Raw genomic sequence first — 13079 nt, forward strand, 5'->3', positions numbered from 1 at the left:
TATTTAATCTGATGGTCTAGGTAGCAGATTTAAGTGCCACGGTCACCACTGGGCTATGGCTGTCCCATCCTCAGTGAGGGACAGGTTAAGGGGTTGAGGTAAGGTAGTCTGGACAGGTTCCCATAATTCACATGCTGCGGGGTGAGGACCAGGGATGGAACAGAACCCTCAGGTCACCAGATGCCCCTGTTAACTTCTCCTAGTTACAGGCCCACACAGTCTCTCAGGAAGATATTTAATAGTATCACATACTTTTGGCTCAGGTATTTCCAACCACAAATGTGGCAAGCCCCTGTATCAGCACCAGTCTTCTTTCTGTAGGATCAGAACAGAGACTTTTTTTCCTTGGCTCCCGTCCGGTGGGTCCAAATCAAGCCCGTGCTCCCTGACAGACTCCGAGGGCTCTGTGGGCCTCCTGACCCTCAGCAGCTCCTGTCTGGCTACAGCTTGAGTTCACTGGGCATCGGCTCCCCCCTCAAGCCAGCCAGCAAGTTGTTAGCTGCCAATAAGGACATGGTGTTTCGGGTTCCATAGGTGGCGCTGCCAATGTGGGGCAGGATCACTGGAAAAGGGAGGAAGAGGGAGGTGAGGGTGGTTTTTTTTTGTTTGTTTTTTTGGGGAAGCGTGTTTCAAGAGCCTTAAAGTGGGCCCTGTTTTCCTGACTAGGGTTGCCAGTAAGAATAATGAAGAGAACCTGCTTTAGCATTCTTTGATTTGCCTTCCTGTCCTCTGTCTTTGATTTGCCTACTGTCCTTATGTGCTCCACTCCTGTGGGGCTGAGGTCACTGAAACCCGGATGCAACGGTGGCGAGAGATTCATATCCTAAGTACAAGGATGTCGAGCCCACGAGAGGTCTTGGAGCCTCTCTACACACAGCCCTTCAGAGAGCAGATGGTAAAACCAGGTGCCAATTCAGCTTAGGAGTTTCAGCGCTGATCATCCACACCCGGGCCCCTCAAAGTGGGGTCCCGGGGGCTTCTGGTGCACACAAATAGCTACAAGTCGAAATGGTGGACAGACCAGCTCCATCTGGCCCCACTGCAGAACAAGTGAGGTCAACTGTCCCTAAAGAATGCCTCTTGAAAGAAGTATCTGGGGCACTGAGCTGAGCTGCCAGGCATGCAGGGATGGGATGGTTTTCCCAGCTGTGGGCAATAGCCCAGACATGACAGCCAGCGTTCCTCCTTCCGGCCTGGTGTGGACAGTGGGGACCATCGAGTTTCCAAGGGCTACAATAAAGGGAGCCTTCCCTATGGAAGGCAGCTAAGGACCTTCTCTGTGGGATTCCATCCCAGAATGCACGTAAAGGACAGGGCCTGGCTCAGACCCTACAGTGAAGGATTAGTGTCTAGAGACAAAGCACACCAGCTACCTGGACAGAACCGAATATAAAGAGCTGTTAACCAGGTACAAAGTAACTGGGGAGGCTGAGAAGCGAATACCAAGGCAGTGCTTCTAAGTGGCCTCGGTGTGGGGGCAGGTGAGTGGTGCGGGGTTCCAGGTCCCACCGTGCACCTACTGGTGCAGAGGCCCCTTACCCAACCCCTTCGGGTGACTGACGGACACGCAAGTTTAAGAACCACTGTGCTAAGGTGTCAGAGACAGCGACCACTAGAAACATCTACCTCCCTGGGCTGGGGGACAGAGGAAGAATGGGTAGCACTGTTAAAACTCAAGATGACTAAAAAAAAAAAAGAAAAACAACTCAAGATGACTGAAGGAAGGGTCCCTTGGGAGCTGCAACTCCGACCTCTGCAGCAGTGCCTCTGAGCAGGCACGATGGCCAAGTTGATGCTGGGAAGCCTGCAAACTAGATTCACCGGCTGCCAGGAGGAGCGGCTGCTGCCCACGGACACAGACAGACAGACATGTGAGGGGGCGGGGGAGGCCAAGTCCTGCCACCCGGCAGTTGGCAGGCCCAGCAGAAATCAGGTGTGCAGGGTCCCAGGGCCTGCTTCCCAAAGCAGAATGTACAAGGGGAGGTTTGGAGCCAACAGACTAATTGGCGCAAGTTCCAAATAATTGGAATCACGATCACGTCTTTAGTTTCTCACCCTGAAGCTGGTAGTGGGGGTTTATGGTACCGGGTTTTACTGACAACTACCTGTGGATGGAAGACATGCAGCCCAGCCCTTCGTTTTACAAATCCACCCCCGCCACCTCCCCTCCCCCGGTCACTCCTTCAGGGACACAGACCTGATGCATGGGCTCAGGAGGCCCCTGCCCTGTTTACAGTGAGCTATTGTCACTCAACATAGACACATATGGTTCCAGCTGTGTCCCTCTGTGCCTGGTACTGCTTACAGCAGCTTTGCACCTATCACCTCCACACTGCCTGACTTCTGCGGCCCCGTGGGACTTGGCATCAGAAAATCCCCATTCTTACCACAGTTCTTCAGGGTCAGGAGCGGGTGGTTTGTAGGCAGCGGTTCCGGGGTCGTCACGTCCAGTCCAGCAGCTGCGATCTGCCCACTAGCCAAGGCCTCGTACAGGTCGTCCTGGTTTACCACATCTCCCCTGGGAATGAGAACGGTGCCATGGGGGCCCCGAAGCTCCCTCCACGCAGGCCTTCTCTTGGGCAGAACCACCCACTGGGCAGATTTCCCTGCTGACCGGGCACCCTAGGCACTGACTTTTAAAGCAGTAAGTCTGACAAGATGCTTCTTTATGGTGAGTCTGTGCGGTAGCACTGAGAGCCCCAGCCCTACCACCCTGAAGCTGTGTTACCTTGGGCAAGCGTGTCACGTTCCCCTGGAAGATGGAGAAAACACCCAACTCCCAGGCTGCGGGGGGGCACAAGCCCACTGACCCACTACTGCGGGAACAGGGCCCGGGACCTGCATTCATGTGGAGCCCCATTCAGATGTGTCCCAAGAGAACGTACTGAGAACCCCCACAGCAGCACGCTGCCGGGCACGTGTCTAACACGGGGACACGCCTGATGGTGTCTGAGCGAGCAGCCCTCTCTCCTGTGACTGGGCCCCGGAAGTAAAGAAACAACTGGCCCAAGCCTCCATGCTGAACACGGAGTCAGGTTCGTGCAGCAGAAAACCATGCAGCCCCACACAGCCCCAGGTCCATGCAGGTGCTCGGAGGGCGGAAGCTGGGACGGTGTTGGCCGTCAGGGCCAGCCCTGCGCTCCTGGGCATCTCACTCGCCCTCTAGGTCACCCCCCTTCCAGCCAAACATTAATAATTACAGTACCTCTAGAGTGGAGAGACCTGAGCGGGACCCCATGAAATCCCTTCCTTGGCCTGTACTTGCCCCCAAACGGATTTAAGCAGGGCACCATTTAGAAAGGGACTGGAGTGGCAGAGGGAAGGTCTGCTTCTCTAACATGGGTTTGGGTCTTTCTTTCCAGAAGCACAAAGGTTCAAGCTGTCACTAACTCAGACAGCCAGACAGACCCAGGCTTGGTGTATGGGCGGTCTGAAGGGCTCTGAAGGGCTGCTGAGATCATTACATCCAGCTCTGCGGTAGAGGGGAACAGGGCTGCCCACGGTTACCTGGGAACCCACTGCTATCAGGCCTCCACTCCCTGAACCAGCACGGCTTGGGGTACTGCAAGGAACCCGACATGCCAGACCTGCTCTGACAGCCTTCCCCCCCTAGCCTGGGCCCTCTCTTGGGGCCTTTACTGTACTCCTGAGCTGGAGCCAGCTGGCGGGTTGGTCTCTGCAGGGTAAGCTTTGCCCGAGGGCTCATGGACAAGCCATGGGGAAGAAAGCCCTGGATCACAGCAGCAGGGACGGCCCCTCTCGGCTTGCTCGTGCCCCAGGGAGCCTGGGCCACCCCTGCGTACCTGCTTATGTTGATAAACACAGCCGTGGTTTTCATCTGCTGGAAGAAGTCCTTGTTGCAGAGCCCCTTGGTTGCAGGTGTTAAGGAGCAGGCCACGATGATGAAGTCGGACTCGGCAGCCAGCTTGGGGGCGGACACTGGGGGAGGGCAGGGCTCCATGAGATGCTGAGTCCCCGGCTGGAGACAGCAAAAGGAGGGAGACCAGACCCTTGCCTCTTCCTGCCAAACTGGAAACTCCCAAGATGCTTCCCGAAGGCCTCATGTCTACCTGAGCACCTCTGACAACTGTACAAGGTCAAAAGCCACTCGTGGGATCCTGGTCCTACCTCATTTGCCCTGCCCCCTGGTCTCACAGAGGGGGAGACTGAGGCCACAGAGGGGCAGGGGCTGGTTCTTACACGGCCCAATGTGCAAAGGGGGTGAAGAATGGCTCAAATCCAGCTGCCCTCTGCTCACGATGCCGTGTGCCCTGCCAGGGGGCTGGATCCACTGGACACAAGGCTGGGTGACAGTGCTCGCTAGTTTATTAAGGAAACAGAGCAAAAGTTCCCAGCAATTCCTTACACCTGTCACCATCCCTGCTGCTCTGCCCTGACATGGGCAGTGGTGACAAGGAACTCTGAAAGGCAGGAGACCTGGAGAGCTCTTCTGGCACTTAAAGAGCCCACTGTGTGGCCTGGGTTAAGTCCTCGTGCTCCCTGGCTGGGCCCTGCATCAAGGGCAGCTGATTAGCTGGTACCTAAGGGACACCGCAGGCCCCAGACGCACCCAGAGCTCCTGCACTCCACCCGAAAATGCTGCCGCTACTGAAACAGAGAGACCCCTTTAACTGAGTGCAGATGGGGCTCCGGTGGAAATCAAGGTTTTACTTACCAAACTCTGCCTGGAATTCTGCTGCTTCCTGAGGCCTGGGCTGGCGGCCCGTGTATAGAAATCTCTGGATGCCAAATGGCTTCAGACGCTGAGCAATGGCCTGGCCTGGCGGCAAAGAGAGTTCTGGCTCGTCCCCAACCCCTCAGAGAGCAGGAGCAGTGCCCAGCAGCTCCAGACAGGGAGCCCCTGGGATAGGGTGGGGGTCCTTTCATCAGCACACTTCTGACTTTAACTGGCCCTGCCCCTTTAAGCTGTCCCCTGCCAGCCCACACTGCCCTTAGGGGGCCATGTGACAGCCCTTCAGAGATCTGGAGACAGCGCCACAGCTCCTCTGGGGCTGAAACTGGCTTGCGCTGTCCTCACATGGTCCTGGGCATCTTGAGGGCCATTTGCTAACCATCCCTGAGAACTGGACCTGGCATTCCGGGAGCAGTCTGACCAAGCAGCCTCCTTCCCTGCTGCCTTCTGGACCCTCTGCTTTTATTAGGCCGCCAAAGACCTCCTCCGACTTTCCAGGGGCATTGCCAAACTGCCAACTCGCCCCAAATCTTTAAGACATTTTCACACATGCTGCTACAGAGGCAGGCTTGGGCTGCTGGATTTTCAGAATCAGAACTTGCCCCAAAGCCAGTGGGTTCCTCCAAGGAGCTCTCTGGGGTAAGAGGCACTGCTAGCTGGCCAGACTGTCCACACTCTCCATCCTCCCCCTCACCTCTGGACCAGGCAGGAGCCAGAGAACCACTGACAGCTGCCTGGCGGAGCTCAAGCCAAGCAGCGCCCCCTGGAAGAAGAGCCCCGCCTCATCCGCAGAATCACAGGTAAGCTCTGCCCACGGGACCCTCTGGTTCCTGAGTTAAAGCTTTATGTATCGGGACATCGGGGTAGCTCAGTGGTTAAGTGTCTGTCTTTGGCTCGGGGTGTGATCTTGGGATCCGGGATCGAGTCCCACATCCGGCTCCCTGCATGGAGCCTGCTTCTCCCTCTCCCTGTGTCTCTGCCTCTCTCTGTGTGTCCCTCATGAATAAATAAATAAAATGTTAAAAAAGAAAAAAAGCTTTACGAGTCAAATGCCTTCTAGCAGGCCTAGGGGAGCACGAGGTGTCCCACAGGAAGCCCCTCCTAAAAGCCCCAACCCAGCCATCATCGCTTCCAACTGTTCTGTATGGAGCTGTATCCCTAAAGAATCCTGACTTGCTTCTGTCACCCAGCAAGTTCTTAAGGAACTCCTGTTTTCATTTCATTTATTTTTTGTTTTTCCTGTGTTTCACTAAGCTGTGTCTGTTCAGTCGATGTCCCTCCTGCACGCAGAGTGCACTGGGAACAGCCAGTTGTGGCCACTCTTTCCAAAGGATAGTCAACATCCAGACACAGGGCACCAGAGACTCAAGCAAAACAGGGTCACTGGGCCAGGCCAGTGGGAAGTTGGGAGGCTCACCTATGCGCCCCAGCCCGATGATGCCGACGGTGCTCTGCGTGAGTCCATAGCCACACATCCACAGGGGCTTCCACGAGGTCCAGCCACCGCTGTGGGGAGAGTAGGGAAGGGTAGGTAAGAGCCCCAGCCTCAGGCAAAGATGAGGGCTCTCTGTGAACTCTCAGACCCAGAACCCCCAGGCAGGGGCTGCAGTCCGAGGGTTAGAAGACTGTGCTCTCTGGGTCCCAGGACAGACAGCAGCACGAATTACACCCATAGCCACTGAGCACTGTGGATAAGCGGCTAGAATGACTCTTCCTTTGAAACCACCAGGGGAGGGATCCCTGGGTAGCTCAGCGATTTGGCACCTGCCTTCAGCTCAAGGCATGGTCCTGGAGTCCCGGGATTGAGTCCCGCACCAGGCTCCCTGCATGGAGCCTGCTTCTCTCCCTCTCTCTCTGTGTCTCTCATGAATAAATAAATAAAATCTTTCAATAAAATAAAATAAAATAAAATAAAATAAAATAAAATAAAATAAAATAAAATAAAATAAAATAAAATAAATAAAATAAACCACCAGGGGAAGGGTGCCTGGGTAGCTCAGCGGCTGAGCGTCTGCCTTCGGCTCAGGGTGGCTCAGGGCCTGATCCTAGGTTCAGTCCCACATCAGGCTCCCTGCGCGGAGCCTGCTTCTCCCTCTGCTTGTGTCTCTGCCTCTCTCTATCTCTGTGTCACTCATGAATGAATAAATAAATCGTTAAAAAAAAAAAATAAAAACAGGGGACACAGAATCCGAGGACTGGAAGGGGCCTTAGAAGTTTTCACCCTGTTTTGCAGGCAGGGAAACTGAGACCAGAAAGGGTGCCCTGCCTGAGGTCATGCAGCCAGGGCAGAGGTTGGGGCAGCAAGCTGCAACCTTGGGGTGTGGGATTCCAAAACCAGTATTCTCAGGGCCCCAGGGAAGCAACACAAGGTAAAGCCATAGGCCCACCCTGCTGCCTCAGGCAGATGGGGACAGAGCCTGCCTTGAACGGCCTCCACTCCCCAGGGGGTGCCGACTCCCCTGACAGGAGGGTAAGTGGGACAGCAGGGTGTCAGCCTTCAGGCTCTGGCTCTGCCTCAGCCCCACACAGCTGGACCGCCTTCCCCAATAATGGACACATAGCTCCAAATCCCTGATCTGAAACCCTCAGGCCCGTTTTTCAATTTTCAGGTTTTAGAAAGGCTGTTTGGTGCATGTTCTCTACCGTATGTAACACCCTCAGCAGCGTCTAGGGTGGTACCCATTGGCAAATGCATCGGTACATCAACAGCAAAACAGGAATATTCATATGGAGTGAGAAAAATAAAGATCATAAAGAGATTCCTGTTATTTCCAGTCAGGTTTTACTACCAAAAGATTCATGAAACAACCCTGTTTCCAGAGCTCCTGGGATTTCTGCATCCCGAACACGGATGGTGGACCCGTCTCCTCCAAGTGCCCAAGAGGATGCCCACCCGCTACTTCTCGTGATCCCCACTCCTGCCCCTACTCGCCAACCAGGCAGGATGGCTCTGTCCCTTCCCATCTTCCTCTCTCAGGGTTTCTCCTCCGCACCACGATTCCCCACCCTTCTCTTCAGCTCCGCCCCGGATCTGAGTAGTGACAGATTCTGCCCCTGCTCACTAGACAGGGCACACCGGGGTAGGGGATCACTTCTGGGCCCCGAACCAGCTGCTGGGGAAGCCAGCCTTCCTGTCAGAGGTTCACTCACTTCCTCACTTCCTCGATGGCCTCTGGCAAGCGGCGACAGGTGGTGAGCAGCAGGGACATGGCGAGTTCTGCCGTGGCGTCGGTCAGGACATCTGGGGTGTAGCCCACACGGATGCCGCTAGGAAGCAAAGACCTGGTGGCACCACGGCCGCGGGCACCTTCACCAACTCCTACCTCTGGGACATCTCCACGCTGCTGCTCTGCTCTCCCTCTCTGCACCCCCCCCTCCCGCCCCAGGGTGGAAGCAAGCACTCAGGGACGGCCGGCCCTCCTTCCTGGCTCGAACCTCCTGCTTGGGGAAGGACACGAAAATGAAAGATCAGGACCCAAAGTCTGGGGTGAAGAACTATTCAACCTTTCCAAAACTCCTCATCTAGAGAGGGAGATAATAGGACGGCCCGGGGGGCCCAGCGGTTTAGCGCCGCCTTCAGTCCAGGGCCTGATCCTGGACACCCGGGACCGAGTCCCACGTCAGGCTCCCTGCATGGAGCCTGCTTCTCCCTCTGCCTCTGTTTCTGCCTCTCTCTTTCTCTCTGTGTTCTCATGAATAAATAAATAAAATCTTAAAAAAAAAAAATAAAGAGGGAGATATTACTAGCCTTTCCTACTCCGAGGAGTTGTTGTGAGGCCTAACGCCAGGCTGAACAGGAAAGGGGGCTACCCTGCAGATGCTACCCACAGTTTCTGACAGTTTGGGGCCTATCGTATCTGCCCCACGCTCAGGTGGACAGACTGAATGGTCAGCCCCCCACCTTCTCACTGAAGGGGGCAGGGATATGAGCAAATAAATATTATTGGGAAGCTCCCTTTCCCAATCTGGGGGTCAGCCCTCACCCCAGGCCCTTTCCAGAGCGCTAGCTAGCTGCTTTTACCGCTTCTTGATCTCCTCCAAAGCCAAATGGTCAACGCCCACGGACATTGTGCTGATGACTTTGAGATTGGCTCCTGTTGTGCAGAAAAAGCATTGTTTGCATCTTTCCTCGTGGGATTCAAACCCGCAACCCTGTGGATATCGTGGGGCTGTCTGCTTATTATTATTTTCTTAGACTAAGAGGAGAGGCTGACATTTCTGTTCTTTAGCTGAAATCCTGAACCGCCCTACCTGACAGACTTGACAATCCGACTTACTCCTCCACGTACAGACACTGTGGCTAAGGGATGCTAAGGGATGTCAAGTGGCCGGCTGCAGTCACAAGCTGCCAAGTGGCAGAGCAGGGGTTCACCGTGGGGCCTCTGACACTAAGGCCTCCACTCATATCCATGGGACTGTTCCCCCAGTGAAGCCTCTGTCTCCTCTGAACGCACCTGGGGCCCTGCTGGGGACACCCCTGAGGCGAGACCCTCTCACACCCTCCCCCTGGGGCAGGGATTGGCTCGGCACTGACTCATGAGGGCCCCATCCAGTAGCCTCTAAGTCTGAACTCTTCCTCAAAACAACCTTATAGGGTGACACCTACCTTGGCCCAGGGCTGAGACCCAGGGCTGGGGCTCACACATCCTGGGTGCCTGGGGTGCTTGGCACTGACATAGGCCTACTGCGTGATACAAATGAGCCCAGAAGGCACAGGGCCTTTTTCAAGCTCATAAACAAGGCCATGGCAGGGCTGGATGAGGGCCCTCACACCCACTCCCTCCACACCACAGTTTTGCCCCCCTAGGGCCTCTGTCCAGGGGTTCACAGCCAGGAGAGAAGCAATGCCTATTCAAGAGGGCGCTGCACACAGTCGCTCCCCCTGGCCTAGTACTGCAGCGAATGCCTTCAGAACTTGGAGAGGTCACCAAGGACCCGTGTGGGGAGCCAGCCGCAGCAGACTGTGTGCCCCTACAGGGCCAAGACACCCCTGGAATGCTCCCCAGACCTGCCCAGGGCACACACCTGCGGCGTCCAGGAGCCTCTTGTCCACATGGTCCGTGAGGAGGCAGAGGAGGCCGTGGGCCCCGGCCACACCTCGCTCCAACTCCTTGGCAGGGATTGGCTCGTCTGAATCCCACTGCTCCACCTCACAGCTGAAGACCAAAGAAAGACCACACTCAGAAGCAGGGGCGCTCACAGATAACCCCGGGCTCCCAAATGCTCCCTGGGGCTGGCTGAGGAGTCAGAGTCAGGCATGGGTGGCCGCAGAACTGTCCTGAGAGGCCGGCTAAGGGTAAAGGGCTGTCACAGAATGGAGATCACCAAGGGCTGACAAGAGCCTAGACTAAAAGCAAGTCTCCAGGCGGCTCTCAGGTCAAAGCAAGGAAGAGCTTTATCACCCTCACAGGAGGCCTCAGGGCCAGGGGGGCACAGGGGTGGAGGTGGGGGTGTGGCTTGAGGTAGGCCGTTCCTGCACCAGAAGAGGCTTGAATACCCTGTCCTGGGAGTCCATGCAGGGTAAAGTCTCCTACTTGCACTCTGCCAGGAAGGACAAGACCGGAGCAATGCAACGTGGAGGGGTTTCAGGGCCTCAGCTCGTGGCCTCAGGGTTTCCACCACAGCTCGTGGGCAGTGGAGGTGTTCCCAGGGTGCTGCCAGCCTCCCAGTCCTTGCCATTTAATTCAGCCCAGCCAGCACGTGGGGCAAGTCGCAGGACCCCAGGCGGCACCTCCCAGGACACCCTGGGGCAGTGCCTGGCCGACCAGGTGCCCGGCGCAGGCTACCTTTCATCCTCCGTCCCCGCTGCACTCAGCTAGAGCTGCGTGAGCTTGGGCCAGAACCTAAGGCCAGAACCGTGGTTCTTGCCTCTGCCTTCCCCCTTCCTCCTCGGTGCTTGGAACCCCACAGGTCCTCAGCCAAGGTTTGGCTGCATTCAACAAAACGCACAATCTCACTTTCACAGGGCACAGGTTTCTGAGACTGGGTCCCACCTCCTCCCGGCCTGTGGCCTGTCGTGGGCAGCCGGACCCGTGTGACCCCCGCTCACACTGCAGTCTGCCAGAACTGAGTTCCAACCCCAGCCCTGCACACCACAGCTCTGACTCTGGGCAAGGCACTTAACCCCTCCCAGTTTTCTCATCTGTAAAATGCGACTTCTGGTCCCGACTTCACAGTGTTGCCATGGGTTTATGTATTCGAAGCACCTGAAAAGCTGGCATGCAGTCGTCAATCTAAGGGTGACGAAAGGTCCCTGCCAACTGTCCAAAGCGACCAGGTCAGCGACAGCGAAGGTCCCTGACCCTGACAAAAGTGCCCTCTAGGGTAAAGGACGAACAGCCAGGACCTTGCGTCACAGGCGGCCTCCCCTCCCCAGGGCTTTCCCTTCACCCGCGCTGCGCCTGCAGGGGAGCGGCGGGCCCCCGCGTCCCCGCAGCAGCCGGCACAAGGCTGGGCCGCGGAGAACTACCTTCCAGCCTCTCCCCGGAACCCCACGACCGTCCGGGCCGGGCCGGGTTGGCAAGAGCCGCCAAGACGCAGGCGCAGGCTCCCGGCTCCCTCGGGCCCCAGCCCCGCCCCCCGCCAGAAACAAGCGGGGCGTAAGGAGGCCGCCCCCGGCCCGCCCGGGCCGCCGGGGACGCTGAGTCACCCCCGGCTCCGCAGCCCCCTCCCCGACACCGCCCGGCCCGGCCCGGGGACGCGGCGTGCGGCGTGCGGCGTGCGGCGTGCGCGGGGCTCTTACTCCGCAGCCCGGGCGAGCGCGGCCCGGCCCTCGGGGGGGATCCTGCGGGTGACGAACACCTTCATGAGTCTCACTGGCCTCATCCACCTCGCAGCCGCGGGACACTGACCCGGACCGCCAGGCGGAAGCGGGACGCGACCTGGGGCGGGGCGGGCCCTCGGGAGGGGGCGGGGCCTGCGCTGGGTGGGCGGGGCGGGGGCGGGGCCTGGGTGGGCAGGGGCGGGGCCGGCGCGGGGTGGGCGGGGCGGGGGCGGGGGCGGGGGGGCGCGTGGGGAGGGGCGTAGGGAGCCGGAGCCGTGGAGGAGGAGTTGGGGGGCGGGCAGAGGGGGCCGGTGGGCCTCTCCAGCCGGGACCGTGTGTGTTCAGGGCGCGGTAGTGACTGATTTTCTGCGGGTGTAACGAGCTCCGAAGTGCACCTCGTAAAGCTGTGTGCGCTTGATCAAGCCCTCAGGGAACGCAACTTGTTCCCAGCGGCATTGGCCCTTGGCGCCGCCCCCCCCCCCCCCCCCCCCCCCCCCCCCCCCCCCCCCCGGGTCTCTCTCTGAGCACTCACTGCACAGAGGCTCAGGGACTGGCAGGTGTGTCTGGAGTTGGAGTTGGGGCATCCGGGAGAGGTGTGTGTGTGTGTGGACGTCTGTCGGGATGCTTACAGCTGTCCTAGTGTGACTGTGTCTGGAGAAGGGGGATGCGGTCGGGAATCATCCTAATTCCCAGTCCCAGCACCCTAATCGTCCTCGCTAGGTCTGGTCCATTACGGCCACCCTGTTCCAGGCAGGGGCCTTTGGTCACAGACTGCGCTCTGAGCCGGGCCTCTGCCTTCTATACTTAGGAGGCTGGACCAGGGCAGTCTGAATCCAGATATGGCCTCTTTAATATCTGGTGCAATTTCCCCATATGAGACCCACAATTGTGAAGGGAAGTTTAATTGGCTGTGGGCCATTTGGCATGCTGGACAGCTGCTGACAGCCGGAGGCAGGCCATGCCTAGGGCCAGGGCCAAGGTGCTGGATAGGCCACGTGGTATCCCACCTGGGGTTCACAGGCAGACATACCTGGGTCTGAATCTCAGCTCTGCCACTTATAAACTGTGTCCTCTTGGTCAGTTCATTTCTTTCTTTCTTTCTTTCTTTCTTTCTTTCTTTCTTTCTTTCTTTCTTTCTTTCTCCTAAAAAAAAAAAAGAATTTATTAATTTGAGACAGAGAGAAAGAGCATGCCCACAAGCAGGGTAGAAGCAGGCTCCCCACTGAGCAGGGAGCCAGTGCTGGGCTCACCCAGGACTCTAGGATCATGTCCTGAGCAGAAGGCAGAGACTTAATCAACTGGGCCACACAGGCACTCCTCATATCACCTTTCTAAGCCTCAGTTCTTCAGCTACAAAAAAGGGGTAAAGAGCACTTACGTTTCAGGATTATTGTGATGATTAAACCAGCAATGTTGGCACGGGCCCTGGGCTGTGTTAGGTGCCCATCAAGCACTGAGGTGGTAGAGAGGAGAGGTGAGGAGCTCAAGCTCCAGAGCCAGTGGGCATGGGCCTAAATCCCAGCTCTTCCACCCACTCACCACAAGGCTTTAATTCGGTGTGCCTCAGTTTGCTCATCTGTGGAATGGGGAGAGTAGTAGTGCCAGCATCATGGTTTGTTGAAA

The 13079-nt window shown here is 57.2% G+C and overlaps 1 protein-coding gene across 1 annotated transcript; it reads right to left on the reverse strand.

The window, feature by feature from the left end:
- Positions 1 to 221: 221 nt before the first annotated feature.
- GRHPR (glyoxylate and hydroxypyruvate reductase) lies at positions 222 to 11593 on the reverse strand. Its single transcript, XM_041762695.1, has 9 exons — positions 11436 to 11593; positions 9719 to 9849; positions 8715 to 8787; positions 7844 to 7960; positions 6111 to 6199; positions 4676 to 4780; positions 3804 to 3939; positions 2388 to 2518; positions 222 to 562 (listed from the first exon to the last, which is right to left on the reverse strand). The coding sequence occupies exons 1-9, from the start codon at positions 11516 to 11518 to the stop codon at positions 441 to 443; spliced, it is 987 nt and encodes a 328-aa protein (XP_041618629.1). The 5' UTR covers positions 11519 to 11593; the 3' UTR covers positions 222 to 440.
- Positions 11594 to 13079: the final 1486 nt, after the last annotated feature.

Source organism: Vulpes lagopus, chromosome 7 (assembly GCF_018345385.1).
Source record: "Vulpes lagopus strain Blue_001 chromosome 7, ASM1834538v1, whole genome shotgun sequence".
In the NCBI taxonomy this organism is placed as follows: Eukaryota; Metazoa; Chordata; class Mammalia; order Carnivora; family Canidae; genus Vulpes; species Vulpes lagopus.